General features: G+C 51.8%; 1 protein-coding gene across 1 annotated transcript in view; it reads left to right on the top strand.

Moving 5' to 3' along the window:
• Positions 1-19,166, top strand: part of NCOR2 (nuclear receptor corepressor 2) — a 226,638-nt gene that overhangs the window by 113,326 nt on the left and 94,146 nt on the right. Inside the window, exons 6-8 of the mRNA XM_072936200.1 lie at positions 3,479-3,592; positions 14,171-14,227; positions 18,512-18,564. Of these exons, the coding sequence (XP_072792301.1) occupies positions 3,479-3,592; positions 14,171-14,227; positions 18,512-18,564 (224 nt within the window). The remainder of the gene's footprint in view (positions 1-3,478; positions 3,593-14,170; positions 14,228-18,511; positions 18,565-19,166) is intronic.

The following is a 19,166-nucleotide window of genomic DNA, read 5'->3' as shown; positions in this document are numbered from 1 at the left end:
TGCCTCCCTTCCTTTTATTATATTTAAAAAAAATTTTTTGGCATGTGGTGGCAAAGTTATATGGTAACAAAACTGACACCCCCCACTATGGCCTCCTTCCCCCTCTGGCTGGAGCCTTCCCCATCCCAGTCCTCCAGCAGAGCTAGCACATCTGGGAAGAAGTGTTTTTGTGTTTTTGGAGCAGGGGTCCCTGTCTGAGATGCTCCAGGAACGTTTTGTGCATCTGAGCTGTCAGTGCAGGAGCACGAGTGAGGGAAAGCAATGAGCCTGGAACAGATACTGCTCCTGCAGGAACATCAGTGGAGCAGGGGAGAACTTGTATGAAGCCAGAATATCCTAATGCTTTTCCCCTCTGTCTTTGGGAGGCCTTCTCATGGTAATTAAATACACTTGTAGGGAAAGGCTGTGCAAAAAAAAAAAAAAAAAAAAAATCCCAACCAACCGCAATCCACCATCTCTCTCTTTCTGGTTGTTCCAGAAATGGCAGGGAAGGCTCTGCCTGGCCTTTGCAAGAAGCAAACGTCTCCAGCAAGCTGAGAAACCTTCCCAAACCCTGCACACCCCTGGCAGGAGGCCACCTCCGTCAGCCATCCCCCGCTCATTCATGCGCCATATGCGCCTCCATCTCTGCCGAGTCCTCGCTCCCCCTCTCCCTGACAGGGAAGGATAATCCTTATGCATTTATTCCTGGCAGCGGCCCCGGGGAGCTGCAGGAGAAATAAACTGCTGGGCTGTTCTCTGCAGCGGCGCCTGAGCCTCCCCGGGCGCTGAGCTCAGCCAAGGGCTCTCCGGGAGTACAACACTCCCACCTGGTGATGGAGGTGGAGCTGGCTGGGTGGAAGAGCTCCAGGCCTTCCCCTTCCATCGGGTTGAGTTGTCTGTGTTCTCTTTGAGAGTGGTTTTCAGAGCTGCCCTGTGGCTGGAGGCTCTGCTGTGCCCGGGCAGGTGGAGCATCCCTCTGCCCAGGTGATGGCACCTGGGTGTGTGTGTGACAGCCTTGGCTCCATCAGGCAGGTGTCTGCAGGGATGGGACCTTCCTGAAATATCACCCACCTTCCAGCAGTGCTGCAGCCTGCAGTGTCCCTCTCTAGCACGTGTCCAGCCAAAGGGTCTCTTTCCTGGAAGGGGCACCTCTTCTGCCTGGGATGGGTTGGCCTTGGGAGCCATTAGCCACAGCCTCCTCTGTAGGAGCCAGAGCTGTGGCTGATGGTGGCATCTTGCATCCCCTCAACACCACTGCCCTGTCTCATTTGGCGAGAGGAGGGAGGTCTTGGGCTGGGTGGAGGGAGGGAGGGAGTGTGCAGCCGTCAGCACTCATCTCTCATGTCGCTCTCTCCCTCTAAAGGTCACAGTCCCAGCCTGGCTTTTGTGGCAGACCTTTAAGAAATCCATTTTGTCCCTGTCTGGGAACCCTGACCTATTTTGCTTTGCCATTTCCCACGGCTCCCAGGAGTAGCAGTCGAGGCTGCAGTCAGGTGTGCTGCCTCCAGCCCCTCCTCACATCCTCACCCCTTTAATATCCATACACTGCCACACCACAGCAAGTAGAGTTTAATTCTCTACCGTATTTCAGCTATAATTAGATTTGTATTTTTTCTTCTAATGAGCTGTTTTTAATGAGCCTCCACTTAGTGGCAAACTTTCGTTTCCTGATAGGCCATCAAACCCTCTCGTCTGAAATCCCTTGCTACACGCCCAACCACTTGGCAGAATTTTTGTGGGTTTCCAGAACGATATAGCCAAGTTTTGGATGCTTTGACTTTTTTTTTTTTAAACACAAATATTTGCCCCAAGAGAAGCAGATGTATCTGATCCTTTTTGCTGGCTTGTTCTTTGGAGTTTATCCCATGGGAGTGAGGATGTGTGGTAGGGTGCATTAGGAAGACACCAGGGAAGAGCTGGCAGGTCCTGGAAGTGCTACTTCTGTGCTAGGTCTGATGCCAAATACAGCTTTGCAGCCCATGGTTTCAGCAGTGGCTTCTGGAGGAGCTCTTGTCCCCTGTCCTGTGGTTTGGGCCACCTGAGGTGTGGCCATGGTTGAGAAGAGCAGAGGGCTGAGGGCTGTTCCTGTGGTTGGAGCCTTCAGCGTGCCACCGTGGTGTGGCTGTTTGCAGGCAGGAAGGGACAGATCCCTGCAGGGCTGGGAAGGGTTCATCCCCTCCCAGGGTGCAGATGGCTCAAGCTGGGCAGTTCCTGGCTGTTCTCACTCGTGGCTAGTGATGCCAATTTATGGGACACAGGCTCTCCTGCGCTGCCAGAGCCTGCTCCCCACTCTGGCCAGCAGCAGCAGCTTTTTTGGCTGTATCTTGGTGTTCCCTATACTGCTGCTTCCCCCTCTGTGGGGAGAGGCATCCACCTGTGAGGAGGTAGAGTCCACAGCATGGGGTGCTTCATTCATTGAAACACAATTTTAGGAGTGTGAGTTTTCTCAGCCAAGCCATTCGACCTGTCTGGGTGCTTAAGTGCTTTCTTGGCTTCATCCCAAGTGCATCCTCCTCCTGCCCTGCTGTGCTAAAGGTGTCATCAGCAGGAGCAGAGATGATGGGGAGGAATAGATTCACCTTCTTCTCAAACCACCAGCCACCACTGTGTCTGGGAAGCCAGCGCTGTGCTCTGGTGCAAGCCAAGTCCCGGGTGCATTTTCTTCCTAGTACAAGATTCACTCGATTTTCCTCATGCTTCAACAGGGGATGCTTTAGCTGCAGGGAAAAAAAAAAAAACAAAAACAGATTTGGTGATTCAGAGCCTAGCAGGGAAAAAATCCTCAATTCCTCAGCGTTTTTGGACAGCCGCTGCCTCTCCCGTGCCTGTGCTGCCCCGCAGCTGCCGCGCTCGGCTGCGCTCTCCCTCCTCACACGCTGGCCCAGGAGGAGCCTGGAGGAATCTGGGATTTCCTCCTTCAGCTCAGCAGTTCCTCAAACTTAGGGAAGGGCTGGGATGCCTCCTCCCACCTCACGGAGCTGCAGGTGGAATGTCAGGTTTAGCTGGTGATATTGCGAAGTGCAGGGGTGGCTGGAGTCACTGAAGGAGCACAGTCATCCCAAGGCATGTCCTGCAACCACTCCGTTGGGAGCTGAAGCTGAGGGTGGAGAGCAGCCTTGCTCATCACCCCTGGCTCCTCCACCAGCAGCTCCAGAGGCAGGTAGCAGCACGGAGCCGGGCTGGAGCTGTGGTTTCATTTCAGTTTTCCCAGTAAAATCGTTATTTCTAGCCTCGGGCCCGTTCCAGGAGGCTCCTTTGAGGCAGGTCCTCATCCTCCACACCTAAACCATGCCGACCCACGAGCACAGGGCCGGCGCCTGGGGCTGCTGCGAGCTCTCCTCCCTCTCCCCATCCCTCCCAGCCCCTGTCTCACAGCAAGTCTCCTGCCCTGGTGGTTTCTGCCTCGGTCACGGCACCACAGAGAGTCTCGTGTGGACAGGGAGGGCTGCGTTTCTTGCTGTGACTCACCCTCCTCCTCCCCCTTCTCCTTCCACAGCAACAGTTGGAGGAAGAAGCAGCCAAACCACCAGAGCCTGAAAAACCCATCTCTCCCCCTCCTATCGAGTCCAAACATCGCAGCTTGGTGCAGATCATCTACGACGAGAACAGGGTGAGTCTGGAAATGATGGAAGGACAAATGTGTGATTGTGCCCTGTCACCGTGAACAGGGATGGGGAGGTGGGTAAGGATCAGCTGGGGGATTTTCCTGGGTGTTACCTTTGGGGTGGAGGCCGTGGAAGAGGGATAGATGGAGCCCTGTCAGAATGGTGCAGATGAGCACTAATGTCTTCTGAAGAACCTGCCCGGGGGGTTTCCTGTGATCAGCCTTAGAGATGAAGCATTCAAGAGATGCTTCAGACTCCTCTCTGTTAAACAGTTTGCTTCATCCTCTCCCCTAGGAGTGAAGCAGCTTGAAAGCTGCCTCGGGGGTGGGCTTTGACATGGTGGGTGGGCTGCATAGATGGAGGGTGACATCTGTGCTGCTCTAACAGTGGCAGGCCAGCTGTGAGCTTTCCTGGCTGTCCCTAAACCCCCTAGGCTGGAGCAGCAAGGATGTGGATGCAGCCATGGCTGGATTTGTGGATATTTAATGCTGTAAATAGCATTAACAAAGGTCAGGTTGGCATCCCTGGCTCTGGGTCTCTGCCTTGACCGCTCATTTATCAGCATTGCCTGTAACAGCAGCCCGAGGAGAGATGAATTTTGCTGTGTGCATTGGAGCGATGCTCAGAAATTGGGCCCTTTGGTAGATAATCAAGCATATTCATTTTCATTTAGGTGTTGGATGAAAAGGATGATTTTGCATAAAAGGAAAACTACCAGTCGCTAATTATTGTGAATTGCGAGGCCTGCGATTTCACTGGGAGCTGCAGAAATCCAGGTGCCTGACTCCTAAAAAGAAAAAAAAAAAAGAATCGCCTACCCTGCGCTCCCAGGCAGTGCAATTTTCCTGGTTTTCCTTTTTCCATCTGCTTCTCTCCCTGAGCAGTAGGAAGCCCAGTGCTGGCACGGTCTGTTGTGTGAGTGGGTGAGGGCTGAGGTCGATGTGTTTGAAGCTTGGCCAGCTGGAGATGCTGCACAGCACTGGGCTTTGGGGGCAGGTGCCCACTGTTCCTCAAAGCCATTCTCACCACCAAGTGCCTTCTCTGGGGGTCCTGGGCTAGATGGCTTTTGCCTCCTGTGCAAGGGGGAGGGACAAAAAAAGAGTTCTCAAATGTTTTTATTCCTGTTCATTTGAGCCCCATCCTCTTTGGACACGCTCGTGTAGCTGAACCGCATTAGAAGGGGAAGAAATGGGTGATGGTGGTGAGGCAGGAGGGAGAGGTGATCTTCAGCCATCACATCCCCAACAGCCTGCATCACAGCAGGCTGTGTTAGCTGGAGCTGGCTCAGGGCTGAGTGTCCTGCTTTGTCACCTCTCATCCTGCCGTGCCGCAGAAGGGTCACACGTTCCCTTCCAGCACCTTCTCTCAGCAGACAGGATCTGCTCCCCAAGCCTCACCACCGCTCCGGGTGGTCACTCGGCATTTCTGCCCTGTCCCATGGAGATGGCAGAGATTGTGGAGAGCAAGCATGGAGTTCTGTGTTTCTCTTGGAAAGTCCATGGCCGTAAGACGTGGGACACTGTCACACACAGTGCTCAGAGCTCGTGGTGTCCCTTTGCCAGTGTTGGGGGATCTCAGCCAGCTTGGTGCCAGGGGTTTCACCACTGACCTTGTGATGGGTGCACTCATTCCAGGTGGGTGCCCAGCAAGCAGAGGTCACCAGATGTTTGTATAATTTCAAATCTGGCTGTGTTCATGTCTGAATTATCCCAGGGCTGGGCAAACAGTGATTCTTCCCTGTTCTTGTAAAGTCCCCTTGCGTGTCGTGTGTGAAGAGCTCGCCTGTGGGCAGGAGTCTCCAACCAGCAGCCTTCCCTTTGGCTTGACAGAAACCAGAGCAGGCTGCAGGCAGGTTCCTCCTTTGGAGAGGACAGGATCTGTCTGTGGGCAGCACCCCTGGCCAGCTGGGATGGCTGGGGGTGGAAGGAGCCCTTCCAGAACCACAGCAGGGAGAGGCTGAGCTGGGGCTGCAGGGGAAGGGAGTGCTGAGTGTTGTCTTTGTCGAGGCTCCAGTAACAAGGGTGGAATCAGGATGTAATTGCCCTTCCAAAGAACATCCACGGGCTCAGCTTTCAGCCTCTCCTGTACTGAATGTTGGGGATGCATTTTAGTGGTGACTGCTCTGCCTTTGGGGCCAGGAGGAGGAAAGCTGGAAGAGGAAGGGTCTTGGGGTTAGAGTCAGTTGAGATTGTGGTGGAAAAGAGTGATAGGGTGGGTTTGATGGCAGCAGATCTTCCAGGTGTTTCCATCTGTCTGTAAATGTGGGAGAGGCCCAGGCACTCCTGTGCTGACCTGCAGCTTTACAATTAATTGCAAGGTGAGTTGGTTGGAGCAAAGGACTGCAAGCTGGATAGAAATATATTGATTTAGAGTCACGAAGGTCACTGAGCCAAATTTTAAGCTTTTCTGCCTTTTCTGTGCCGTGGAAAAGCAGTGAAGTTGTTGCCTGGAGGACTACTTGTGGGAAAAACGTCGGTAATGGCTGAGCCAGGGCTCCAGCCCATGCACAAAGGGAAGGAAAGCCAGATTTACTCGCATCGCTTGGCTTGTGGCTTGCTTGAGGGAGGCAGTGCACGCTAAGAAATGCAAATAAAAAGAGGATATTCAGGCCTTAGGAGGAGGCGAGAAAGGAAAGCACCCCAGAAGTGCTGGCAAAGCCTGAAACGATCTTTAAAGAGCAACGTAGTGGAAGGGGCAGAAAGCCATCCCTTGTGCCAATCCCTGAGCAGGTGGGAGGCAGCAGCTCCGTGGAGGGGCTTCTGCTGGCTCTGGCTTGGCGTGGCTTTCCGTGAGCCGCGGGTCCGTGCTCGGCAGCGCTGCCGTGCCCGTTCCCACCGCGCCTGCCAGGCCCTGCCAGGGCACACACTGCCCACAGTCATACCCCAACAAAGGAGAGCCCAAAAACCGTCCCTGGGAGAGGAGAGCAGGGGTTACATGAGGACAGAGCAGCTAGGAAAGCCGGAAAATCGAGTTAGCCAGCCATTCTGTGACCTACTTTCCTTTTGGTGATAGCTGTGGCTTTGCTGGCGTGAATGGTTTCTAATTTTAGCTTATAGTTCATCAGGGAAGTCTATATATTTTTCTCACCGCCGTGAGGCGGTGAGAAAAATATATAGACTTTCCTGATGAACGGTGGGGTGGATGAGGGGTTGGGGTGAGGGCGGCGCTGGGCTGTATCAAATTTTCTCCAAATTCAGGTTTTCTGATGCTAAATGCCCATCACGCTGCTTGTGACCTACTTAACGCAAATGATTTGAAAAGTTCCTCGGTGTCAGAGAGGATAATTATGGAAAATGTGACCTGTAATCCCCTCTTGCTACACTCTGCTGGACATGTAATTGATTTCCAGAAAAAAAAAAAAAAAGGTGACTGTAAAAATTCTGTTGGGAAAGAGTGGAGAGAAGCTGCTCTTGACTGCAGTCAAATCCTTGACTGTGAGGCTGTGGTTGCATTTGGGAAGCTTTTAGGGGACTTGAATTGCAGAGGAACAGTTGATATTCAAGATCCAGGTACCTTCTTCCCTGCTATGTTCTGACCAAAGCCATTTTCTCTTGTGTCCAAAGACGGGCTGTGAGGTTGCACCCGAAAATGTACTTTTTGGGAAATCTTTACAATATAACACAGAAAAACACACATTTGTTTATCTGAGCCAAGTGTCAGCTGTGCCATTTCTGAAAGGATTTATGAGAATGGGAATTAACGTTTTTGGTGGTGTCTGTGGACTAACCTGAGAACAGACAGTGGGCAGCATTGTCAGAAGCATTTGGGTGCTATTTTCAAAAGTGGGTTCAGTCTTTGAAGAAACAAAATTATGTTTGGAAACGGGGCTAAAATTACCAAGAGCATTTGAATAATGCTGTGGGAAGCTCAGGGGACAGTTTTGGCTGCAGTGTGCTTGGGGATTCCTCCCCAGGAGCTGGGTGCTGGCAGGGTGGCACAGAACTACCTGGGAAAATCAGGTTGGGATGGATGCCTCGGTTGATCCAGAGGCTGACAGTGATGGAGACACTGGGGATCTCCTAAATTAAACTCTGTGGGTGATTTTAGTGTCTCCCCTGTGGAAGAAAGCTGATCTCTGCTGAGTCTGGCACCTCAGAGGTGGTGGCTGTGTGACACAGCTTCCTTGAGGACTTTAATTTGCAGCTCTGGGATGTGTTATTGCATGAATAGAATTTACCTTTCTTCCACCTCAGATCCCCATAACCAGAACAGATCATCTGTGTGTATTTTTAGCTGGAGCTTTATTCCACTGGGCATTCATGGGATTCCTTGCATCTGCCTTCCCTTGAAATCGATTGAACATACCCGGGCTTGAAGGTGTTTTTGTGCTTTAATCGGAAATTTCCAAGTCCCTTGCTAAGCCCAGGGAGGAGTGCAGCATTGCTCTGTACCTTTCCTGGGATACAGGGCTGGCAGTGTGTCCTGGAGGAAGCTGCTACCTATGGCTTGGCTGGGTGAATTCTCCTCCAAGTCAAAAATGCGTCCCAAAAATTCCTGTTTATGTGCACGCAGAGGTACCCGTGCCACCTCTCTGATCACTGTGGAGCACACGGGTGCCCGTGTCCAGCTCTCTGCCAGCCAAATGCTGGTGCTGGGAGGTCCCTGCTGTGCACCAGAGCCAGCAGACAAAGCAGCTCCCGTGCTCATGTCCCTGCAAACCAGCTCACGTCAGCTTCCTCCAAAACACTGCGCTCGTTTGTCACGGAGGAGAGGTCGCGTCAGGACGTGGCGTGCCATGGTCCCCTGCCACCGTGCCAGGCAGGGCCACCTCGTGCTGTGACCCACCACAGCACACCCAGGGCTGGGACAGACCCCCACGTCACCCCTGTGGGTGCTGGGAGCCCATCCCTGCCCTGCTGTCAGCCCTCTGAAAAACTGGGTGTGATGCCGTGCAGCAGCAGCAAAGTCTGTCTTGCTCTTGGGATTGAGCGGCTGGAAATCAATAAGATTAAATTTTAATTCGTTTTCTGTCTTGATGCTTGTTCCTTCAAAAGGGCACAGCTATCTATCTATAAATTCAGCATTATGCTGTAAAATTGGAATTCAAAGGACTGTTTGGAACTTTTTCCATCCCCTGCTGCTGTTGTGTCTGTGCAGAGCACGTTCCCAGCTATCCTCTTACCCTCAAATACCTTCATAAAGCATTAATGCCCCATCCATAAATAAGAGAATAAACAAATGAAGGTTTTTAGCATTGCAAAATATAATCTTGCAGTTAACTGCTCACAGACACTGAGTGTGACTCAGATCTTACAGGGATTTGATGTCTGTAGAACTCTGATTTTCTATGAACTCCTGATTTACATGAGAAAGGGAGGAATGGGGCCTGCTTTGTCAGCACAGAGATGGTGCAGTAAATAAGACCTTAACAGTAAAAGTGCTTTTGAGCATTTAATCTATGAGGCTTTTTTCAAATTCTAGTTTACATGGTAGTTGGGATGGAGGCTTTTCATATTTGGCTGATGAAAGGGCCGTGTTTGTTTTGCTTTTGTTTCTAATAACTTTTATTCTGCCTCATTTGGTCTTGGTGATGCAAAATTGGCTTTTGGAAAGTCCAAAGGAAAACTGGAAAGGCCAGAATTCAGATACTATTGACATTTCTGCATAATGACAAGATTTCAAAAAAGATAAAATTTAAACAGTTACTCTGCAGTCATTGAGAATATTTTAATATTTTATTGTGTTTTAAGGAAACTTTCATTTGTTTTGGCTTTTTAAAGGTCTGGTGTCTGTTTCAGGATCTGGAGTTCCCAATAGGTGTATTGACTTTGAAGATCTGTCTGTGATTAACCCAGACCAGATAAGGCCATGTCCTGCCTTTTCAGGTCTTGGAAGTAGTGATGAGAATTGCAGAGGTCCCAAATGTGCTGGAGGCTGGAAGGCAGACTGCAACACAGCCCTGGCTCTTGGGTTGGGTGACTGGAGCTGTCCTGGAACTGCTGCAGGGCTAAAATGTGCATTTCTGGAAGTTTTCTGTGCAATGCCAACACTTTCAGCAGTGTTGCAGTGGTGGAATGTTCAGCCGTGGCCTGCAGTGGCAAAACCTTGCTGGCACATCACTTTAACCTCAGTGTGCCTTTGAAGGGCACTGCAGCCTTGCAGACAGCAGAGTGGGATGAGAGTGTGAGTGGAAACCCAGCTGTGTTTGGGGGATCCCCCACGGGCCATGGATGGGGTGTGAGCGAGCCAAGGACTGAAACTGTCTGACAGTGATGAGCCAAAGCCAGAGAGCAGCAAAAAACTGAAATGAGTGGTTTTGTCACACTCTGCGCAGCGTGGATGGGGAATGGTGTGAACTGGGCTGAACACACAGCTCACATGTCACCAGTTTCCTCTGTTTTCTTACTGCTTGTTGAGTCATCAGGAGAGCCCAGGGCTGAGCTCTCATTCTTGGTCTGCTGATAGCACTGTGGTGGCCATGCCTGCAGGGGCTGGAGAGGGAGGGGTGTTGCTTTCCCTTCCACAGCACTAGGGCTCATCCCACCTGCTTTGTGTGGAGGGCAGCAAATTGCTGGGGTGGTTTGGCTCTCAGAGAGAGCATGCTGAGGTTTAAAGGACAGGAAAAAATAGTACTTGTGGTTGTAGGAGTGAAAATCTTTCTGTATGGAACGGGCATTGCCAGGTTGTGGTTTGGTCCCAGCACATTTTGGCTGTGCTGTTTGCTTTCTGCTGCATGCAGAGAGGTGTCTCCGAGGGCTTCCATGATTTCTGCTGACTTCAGCCACACTTCTCCTGAACTTTGTTTTAAACAAAATCCCACTCCAGCCTGCCTCTTTGCCATGCTGCTCCCACAGCCCTGCCTGTCCGGGGAATGTGGTGCCAGACAGGAACTTTTCCCAGCACCATCCTGTGTGCATCTCGTGCCTCTGGAAGGGCTTTGCATATCTGTGTGCAGGACACGCCTGGTCCCAATAGAAACCCTCCCATTCCCCAGCACTGCTGCCCACGGGATGCCATAAATAACCCCAGAGCACAGTTCAGCTGCAGCAGCTTTGTGCTGCATGGAACCGTGGCTGGAGTCGGTCCAAGAAAGTGCCGCCTCCTAATTTCAGATCCGCTTTCTCAAAATAACTCCTGTGTTTCCTTCTCTTCCATTTTTAAACTTGGCTTTAAGAAGAGCCCACGCAAAATCCCAGGCTCTCCCTGCTCTGGTTTTGGCTGCCTCGTGGGGCTGGCTCCTCATCCCCACGGGAGCTCACATGGCCGGGAAGTTGCTCTCCTGCCTGCTTTCCCCTCCCAAGCCTATTTTAAGTTTCTTCAAAGGAAAAGCAAGGGGCTGGGGTTTGCTTTGGAAGCCAAATGCTCTTCAGGCAAGAAGGAAGATTTTTGTAGTCTGCAGGGCGTTTTTTTGCTGTTGGTGAGGATCTCTTTAGCTCCAGGCCCCTTGGAGCAGCATGAGCAGGGTAAGAGCATGATTCCCCTGCCTGTGGCCCTGCCCAGGGGGAGACAGGATCTGTAGGGGCAAATGCTGCTGCCTGATACATCTGTGGGTTCCTTCTGAATCCATGGGCCCCGCAGCAACTGTGTTTTTGGTTCAGACACGTTTCTTGAGGCATTGATCCCTCCAAAAATGCACTTGGAAGTCCCTTTATGAACACCACTGCTCCACTGCTGGGGCAATATTTCAGGATTCTCTACCAGACCAAGAAAAGGGATCTTTGCCTGCTTGCTGGGGAGCTGCAGAGGGACTGTACAAGTGGTGGGGATCTTTGTGTATCTCACTAGAGGTAAAGGCTTGGGTTTACTTCTTGATGAATTTCCTTTGTTAAACAGGAGTGCAGACAGGGGTGGGGTCATTCAGCAGATGTAGGATGAACCTTGTGGTTTTCTTCTGCAGGGTCCATCACTAAACATACTCCTCACAAAACCAGTATTGGAACCAAGTCCTAGGTGGCCGTGCCTTTGGAAGGGAAGGGATTTACCAGGACTGCTGAGGGTCTTTAGCAAAGGTCCCGCTGCTGTGGGTGGGGGGGCTTTGTACCTGAACAGTTCGGGGTTTGCATAGATTCTCCAGTCAGGTTCTGGCTTGCTGGGTCCCTAGGCAGGAACACACCTTTCTGTGTGTCTGTCTGTCCTTAGAGATGAGCCCTAGCATGGTGGGAACCTTCTGCTGGGTGTTTTATGTTCCCAATTCCAGCTCTCACCTCGTTGTGCCAGGCCTTTCAGACAGCTCATTATGGTTCTGCTGCAATCTGATAAAGGCAGCAAGGAGCATCAGCAATTACAGTGGGTGTCAAGTGTTAATTGGGCAGCTTTCAAGATAGAGGAATTTCTTTGTGTACGTACAAAGATATGACGTGCTCGGAATAGCTTCTCCTCCTGATCTTTCGTTCTGGAGACGTGTATATTGCAGTTGGTTAATGCAAGACAAATTATGTCATTCTTCTTGATTCGCCACATGTTCTGCCTATGGTGCTTTGCCTCTGGCTTGTCTCATTAAGTTGTCTAAACATGGCAAATGCAGCAAGCTGAACATACTCAGCTTTTTCTCAAAGTTAATCTCACTGTGTAAGTACACAGTGAGATTAAGTACACACAGGCCTGTAGCATCACCAGTCCCTGGCTGTGCCATCCCTGCTGCCAGGGCATCTTCCACCAGCCCATGGTGGGACTTGTTTGCCTTCAGTGAGTCTATAATCTTCTCCCCATAATTATGCAGAATGCAATTAATTAGTTTGCTGCTTTTTATCCCAGGTATGCATCAAAAACATTTTGGTAAGCTGATACCTCCTGCTTTCCAGCAACCAATGGCAGGCAGGAGGGCACTGACCAAATCATCCTCTTGGCCGCTGATGTAGAGTGTTTTTAGTGGTTTTAATGATTCTTCCTCTCCTGAACATCTTACCCCCTGGATTTAATTCTGTAAGACTTTTTAATGCAACAGCGCTGATGTTCTCCAAGGTCAGCAGATTTTATCACTCATGAAGATCAAAATATTAAGCTCTGGCTCAGAGTTCTGTGTTGTGTGATGAATTTTTCCAGGGGGCAGCTCCCTGGGCAGGCTTGGCTCATTCCCATTAAGTCAGGTGGGCAATGGTGGTGGCATCTGTGAGCACCAAGGTCTGCTGTGGGGTGTGCTGTGATAACCAGGCAGGGCTGCACTGCCTGCCCTGTGTGGGGATGGTGCCAATGCATGGTTACATTGGTTACATCTCTCCTAGCATCCTTGAAGTCACTTTTAAATTGCACAAAAGCTTTGTGTCCTCCTGAGTGTGCAGTAAATAGAGGAACTGGAAGCTCCCCTGGTCACTGTGGTGAGGCACCTGCTGCAGGCTGTGCAGCTGGGACAGGGCTGAGTTTGGCCAGGGCCATTTGCCCGAGCCCCACCAGGGCAGGGTGACTGCCACGGCTGTTGGGGTGACTCTTTCAGAGTGCTCGTGGGCAGACCAGACTCTGTGTGGGCGCACAAGGCTCTGCTGAGGAGTCTGCACACCTACAGCTGCATCGGTGCTTTGAGGACCAGCCAGCTGTGGGGGATAGATGAGACTTTTGGAAACCCTTCAGGGGGAGGATGTGGGGGCAAGCAGCAGGGCTGTGTGCCAGCCTCGGTGAGACAGTCCTTAGGAAACTCATCCTACCCTGAGGCAGTGTGAGAGGTGCCTGATGCTGGAGAGCTGTGGGAGCTGAAATCCCTTCCCTGCCCTGCAGGAACTTTCCCCAGGGTTTGCCAATCCCACTGGCTCTGCCAGGAGCTCAGACCCCAGCCTGCTCCTAAGGCAACTGGGGATTTTCTCTGTCCCTTACCCCAAACTAGCTAAAAGTACCTATTTTATCTGAACCTCTGAAAATCCATCTCCTCATCCCCACCACTGTCAGGCGTTTGGCTTTAGCAGCTCAGCCCGTGGCGTCGGCCGCACGCAGTGATCTGGATTTATTGGACTGTCAGTAACCCCCCTGCACAGCCTGGCTTTGCGAGGAAGTGCTGTTTACTGAAAATGTCATCTTTTATTTAGACTCCTGCTCCAGCCAGCCCATGTCTTTTTTTTCAGGCCTGTTTAATTAGTAACCGCTGCACAGCCCCCAACACGTGTTCCTGGGTGGTTTTTTTGCCTTTAATAAGCACTAGGTAGCCTGGCTGGGGGCGGGAGGGGATGAGCAAGGGCTGCTCTGCGGCAGGGAGGGGAGGGAAGCGAGAGCACGACAGGAGCCAAGGGCAGCACAACTCTAATGATCACATGCTCGTCAAGAGATGAATCCTAGAAAGGGCATCTCTGCCTGCGTGCCAGTGTGCCCGCCCTCCTCCTCCTCATCCTCATCCTCCTCCTCCTCATCCTCCTCCTCCTGCTCGCAGGGCAGCCACACAGAGGTACCGGGCACCCAGAGGGCTCAGGGATCCGGGTCATGTCCTGGGCACTGCTTTAAAGTCACGATAACCCCAGTGCCCTTCGCCCACGGGTTTTTGCTGCGGCTCCAGAGGCTGAGCTGAGCCTTTCCACCCGCTCTCAGGCAGGGATGGGATTTGTGACAGCTCTGCGGAGGTTTGAGGAGTGGTTTTTAGCAGAGGGGAGAGCTGGAGCAGAGAGCTGCGACTTGTCACCGATGGCACAAGTAACTTTTCTCTTCCTCTCCCCTTTTCCCTGCAGAAGAAGGCGGAGGCTGCCCACCGGATCCTGGAAGGGCTGGGTCCCCAGGTGGAGCTGGTGAGTGTTACCTGTGCTGGGGGGACGGGAGCCAGGCCAGCTCTGGAGAGGTTCCTGGGCACCCTGGCTGTGTGTGTGTCTGTCAGAAGGAAGCGTGCTGCTGGCCCGCACCTCTTGCTGGCACAGCACCAAAGCAGGAAGCAAAGTGACTGAGATGAGTACTGAAAGGCAGGCAGACACAGACACAGAGCCCTCCTCGGAGAGGCTTAACCCTTTGGCTCCTTCCTCCTGTGCTGCAGTGGAGCTGGAGGGTGGAAGGGGCTCTGGCACAGTCTGCCTCCATTGGGATGCTGATAGCTTCGTCTGCTGGTGGCTGTGGGACTGCTGCCTGCTCAGCCAGCCTCGGGGTGCTCTGTGGAGGGATGGCTGCTTGGACTCTCCTCTGTCCCCCTCTCTGAAATTGGGGGAGGATGCTGAAGGCTGCTCTGTGAGCACAGCCCGGCTGCAGCTGCCACAACCTGCGGGTGTCAGGACTCACACACTTCCTATTTCGCTCTCTCTCATGCACAGGGAAGCTGAGAAAACAAGACAAATTATCAGTTTTGGGCTGCTCCCTCATCTGTAAAAATCCATCTGTAAGTCAAAGGACTGACTGCAGGAGGGGCAGCTGGAAACAGCCCCTGGGGGCTGAGTCCTGGAGAAGGAAGGGTGCCTGGAAGAGGTGTGCTGGCAGTGATGCTGCTGGAAGGATCAGACCCAGTCTGACAGACAAGCTCCTGCTCTGCACCAGCCGTGGGATGCAGTGGAGGGAGCTGTCTGTAGGAGATGGCAGCTCACAGGCTTCACAGCTGTAATTTGCACTTGCCTTGTGGGGGTGGTACTAATTGCTGTCTTCCCCTGTGCACAAGGGGAGGTCACAGGTGACAAAGCCCACTTCCTTGTTGGGGAGGTAACACTCATTCCTCTGAGTCACCAGGGTCAAAGCCTTTGCTCTTTCTGCTCTGAAGATTGGCAGTGCCCAGGGTTGGTGCTTCCTCGCCTGGAAGATGCTGCATTTCCTTTCCTTCCTCCTCTCTTCTTTGTTTTTGTTTTTGTTTTGGTTTTCACTCTGTTTTTCCTTTTTTCAGTTTGTTGTTGTTTTCTCCCTGGGTGTTGACACTGCTGTAACAGAGCCCAGTGCAAACCTTTCCTCTGTCTCTGTGCCTCACTCACAGAGCAGAGGAAAAGGGGAAACCTCAGGGAGCAAACGCAGCTGGGCTCTGTGTGCATCCTGCAGACTGGGGAGAGGTTGCAGTGGGAATTGGTCAGTCATGGCACCAGTACTGGTGTGCTGGCAGATTGGAGCAGGAGGACAAGGATTTCTGGGAAGCAGAGATCCAGTTTGGGTACTGAGAAGCTGGTCAGGAGGAGGTTGTGACTCAGTAAACTGAGGCTCTGCTCATTTCATCCCTGAAATGTAGTGGTACAATTAAAAAAAGGTCCACATGTTTTCTCCAGGAGAAAATTTGAGATGCATAATCTGAACCCTGTAGTGTTCAGAAAGCAATTGAGACCTTTTTGGTTTATTTCTAAAGAGCTTTCAGTAAATCCAGGGCTTTTCCAGTAACAGCTTTGCATTGCAATTATGTTTTTCCAAAATGTCATTCTCCAGAGAAATGTATTACATGTTCCTAACCCTGGATAAACACTTGGTATGTTTTAAACATCACCTTACCCATCTGATCTGTGAGCTTTACTTCTGCTTACTTACTTAGAAAGGTGGAATTAGGAGTTGTGGATGGCTCTGAGGGAAGATGCTGTTTCTCAGTCCCTGCCCTGCTGAGAATAAAGTTGCTTTAAGTAGTTAGTCTGTAAATTCTCTGTGGGTAAGTAGAACTTGTCTCCTGGGCTTCCTCCACTGCATAGGCTGAGTTATTGTGCAGATAGAAATCTCTTTGAGTTGCTGGTGTCATGTGGGTCTTGGGTTTGGGTCGCAGAATTTCATGTTTCTGAGTGTTCGGACATTTCTTTTAAAATGATGCGTTCCAGTGCTTGTCTGCTAACACTTAAGTTTGCTAGCTAAGACTCTAAGTGTTCACATCATTTATAGGTGGTAGTTGAGAGGAGTCATTAGCTTTTGGTCATCTGGTTGGCATCAGGGTATCTGTGATGTCCATGTGCACGTGAGCATTTTCCAGCCCAGGTCCAAAGCAAAATGTTAATTCCACTGCTTCTCCCAGGAGGAAGGTCTCTGTGACCTGTGACATGCAAGCTTCTTTGCTTTGATATTTATGAGCAAGGAGGGAAGAGAGACAATTATTCCTCAGTGTTTCCAGTTCCTGCAGTCCTCTTCCAAAAGCCAGTCACAGGTCAAGGGCTCTCAGTGGTTGCTCCAGCTTTCCAGGATGAGTGAGGATGTGATGCTCTGGAGCTGCGGCTGTTTCTCCTGCCTGTGGTGCAGACCTGCCTCTCTGGAGCTACGTGATGAGACGGATGTCTGTGTTCCTCTGAGCTTTCCAAGCATGAAGTGCACAGCCAGCTCTGAGCCTGGAGTCAAACCAGCAGATCTGAGAGGATTCGTGATACAAACACCCCTGGGGACGGGATACCACTGAGAACATCTTCTTCACGAGGATCTGCTCGTCCCTCTCACCTGCCTGGCTCTGCCAGCACACGGTGGCCAGGTGTCTCCTGGCAGGTGTCTCCTGGCAGGTGTCTCCTGGCAGACTCGCAGCCCGTCACCCCTGGCCAGGTAACGGGTGCCCGGGCAGCCTCCAGCACCTCCTGGAACACGGCGGCTCGTCTCCCCGTGCCTGCCTGCCTGGGGATTACGTGCCTCTGCCTGCCCCTTCTGCCTGGGGATTACGTGTGCTTTCACAGGAGCAGGACACGTCCAAGGGCAGCCAGAGAGAGAAGCGATGACCTGCTGGTGCAGCGGTGATGGAGTAGGGAGAGCACCACCCAGTCTCCGTTCCGTGTGGGTTGATGTGGCTGTCCTGTGCGGCAGCAGAGTGGTGAAGCAGAATCTGTGTTTTACAGAGAAGTAGAAACAGGCTGTGTGGAAAAACAAGCTTCTGTGCCAAGCACCTGTGATGGTGATAGGGAGATACCACAGAGGATGTGGGAGTAACACCTTCTTCAAACCGGAGGGGAAAAGGACCCATCTTTGTTTACGCGTCCCGTCGCCTCCAGTGCTGCTCACCTGGCTGAGCAGATGCTCAGCATGTGTTTTGCTCTTTTCCTGTGTTTAATCTGAGATGAAATTGGGTGGACCCAGGGCACAGCCTGAGCCCTATCAACCACAGGAGGAGGGTGAGCTGGTGTGCGTATCTGTGGTCAGGATGCTGCCTTCAGCTATCACATGTCCCTCTGCCTGTGCTGGCCACAGATGTTAGATGCTCACAGCCAGTTTGGGGAAGGTTTGTGGATGACCTGCTTGAGTATTTGGTGATGTTTTTGTGGTCAGACCTGAGCTATGCTCTTTAGGTGATGGTTGGGCTGTGGTAAGCTTTTGGTTATCCCAGTCTTGGACATGTTCACAGCAGCTTAAGACAATAAATAGAAGTGTTGAAGGGTTTAATCCTGAGCACCCTGTTAGCTGGGTGATGTGTACACAGTTGGTGGCAGGCCCTGGAGTGTGTGCTGAGCTGTTAATTACTATGGGTGGAATTGAGCCTGGTCTCTGACATCTCTCCCTTCCAGAGGTGGGACCCTCCAGCTCCCAAAGATAAATCCCTGGGAAGGCAGAGGTAGTGGGGCAGTGACCAGGGACGGATCCAACTCCCCTGAGTCCCCACTGAGGTCCCTGCCGTATCCCCACTGACAGTGTGGGGTGCAGAGCAGTCCTGGGGAAAATGCTTTTGTGCTGGAGCCCGGTTGCCCCTCACGAGGGACAGATGAGCATCGCTGTGCTCAGGGTGCTGGAAACCCGGGGGCAAACACTTGTCCTGGCTGCCTGGGAGGGCTCAGGCAGGCTTTCAGCGCGTAGACATAACAACTGGCAGCGCACAGACCGTCTCTTGCCGCTCCCCAGGCCCCGCTTTCCCCTCGCCTCCCCCGTGTCGTATGTTGCGAGGCGCAGTGCGTTTTTTCATCGGTGAATAACAGCCACGTCCGCGCCGCGCCGCGTGGATCTGGACGCCGCCGCAGATCGCTCCTGGAGCCAGCCCAGGCTCTGCCTGCCCTCCCACGGGCTCAGCCGGGATGCACCGGGGCTCCAGCAGCGCTGCCAGCAGCCAGCACCCTCCAGTAGGGCTGGGGGCACGGGCTGGGCACCCGCACCCGGGCGGCCGCGCTGCCGGTGGGTTTGAGTTCCTAAATGTCAGAGCGTGCCATTTATGCCTTCGTTTCTCTTATTTGTTTCAGCCGTTATACAACCAGCCTTCAGACACCAGGCAGTACCATGAGAACATTAAAATGTAAGTACGGGGCGATAAAGCTGTTTTAAATGTCAGGTTGGGCAGTAGACTGGAGCAGGAGGGGTGCCAGCTTGCTCCCAGACCCCAGTTAAAGCTGCTGAGGAATTGTGAGCATCCTGTTAGAGCTCTGGGTGCCTGAAGCACAAACCAGCTCCAGGAGCTCAGCAGTCAGGAGCTGCAGCTTAAGGTGGATGCTGAAGGTGCTATTTGATTTTCTCGGGGTGGGGTGGATGTGGTCCTTGATGTTTTCCCAGACAACACTTACCTTAAGTGCTTTCTTCTGTGTTTCTCCCGTACTGAAATATGAAATCAGCTGCCTCTGTGTGTGTGTGTGTGTTTGCATGCAAGAAAGATGAGGTAAAATGAAAAGTTGCAATTACAATTAGATTTTCATGAAGGGCCTCTTGAATGTCTAATAACAACTGGTTATTTCAAAGATACTTACTGAGACTTAGCAATCATCTAATTTGACTTATCACCTCAATACATGATTTAATCATCAGCATGTGTTTAATAACCACAGTGACTTCCTGAGCATAGAAGAACTATAACAGATAATGAGAATAGTGATAATTGTGATTATTGTTGGAAATTTAAATAGT

This window comes from Taeniopygia guttata, chromosome 15 (genome assembly GCF_048771995.1).
Source record: "Taeniopygia guttata chromosome 15, bTaeGut7.mat, whole genome shotgun sequence".
Classification (NCBI taxonomy): Eukaryota; Metazoa; Chordata; class Aves; order Passeriformes; family Estrildidae; genus Taeniopygia; species Taeniopygia guttata.
This window is presented reverse-complemented; position numbering and strand designations above follow the sequence as displayed.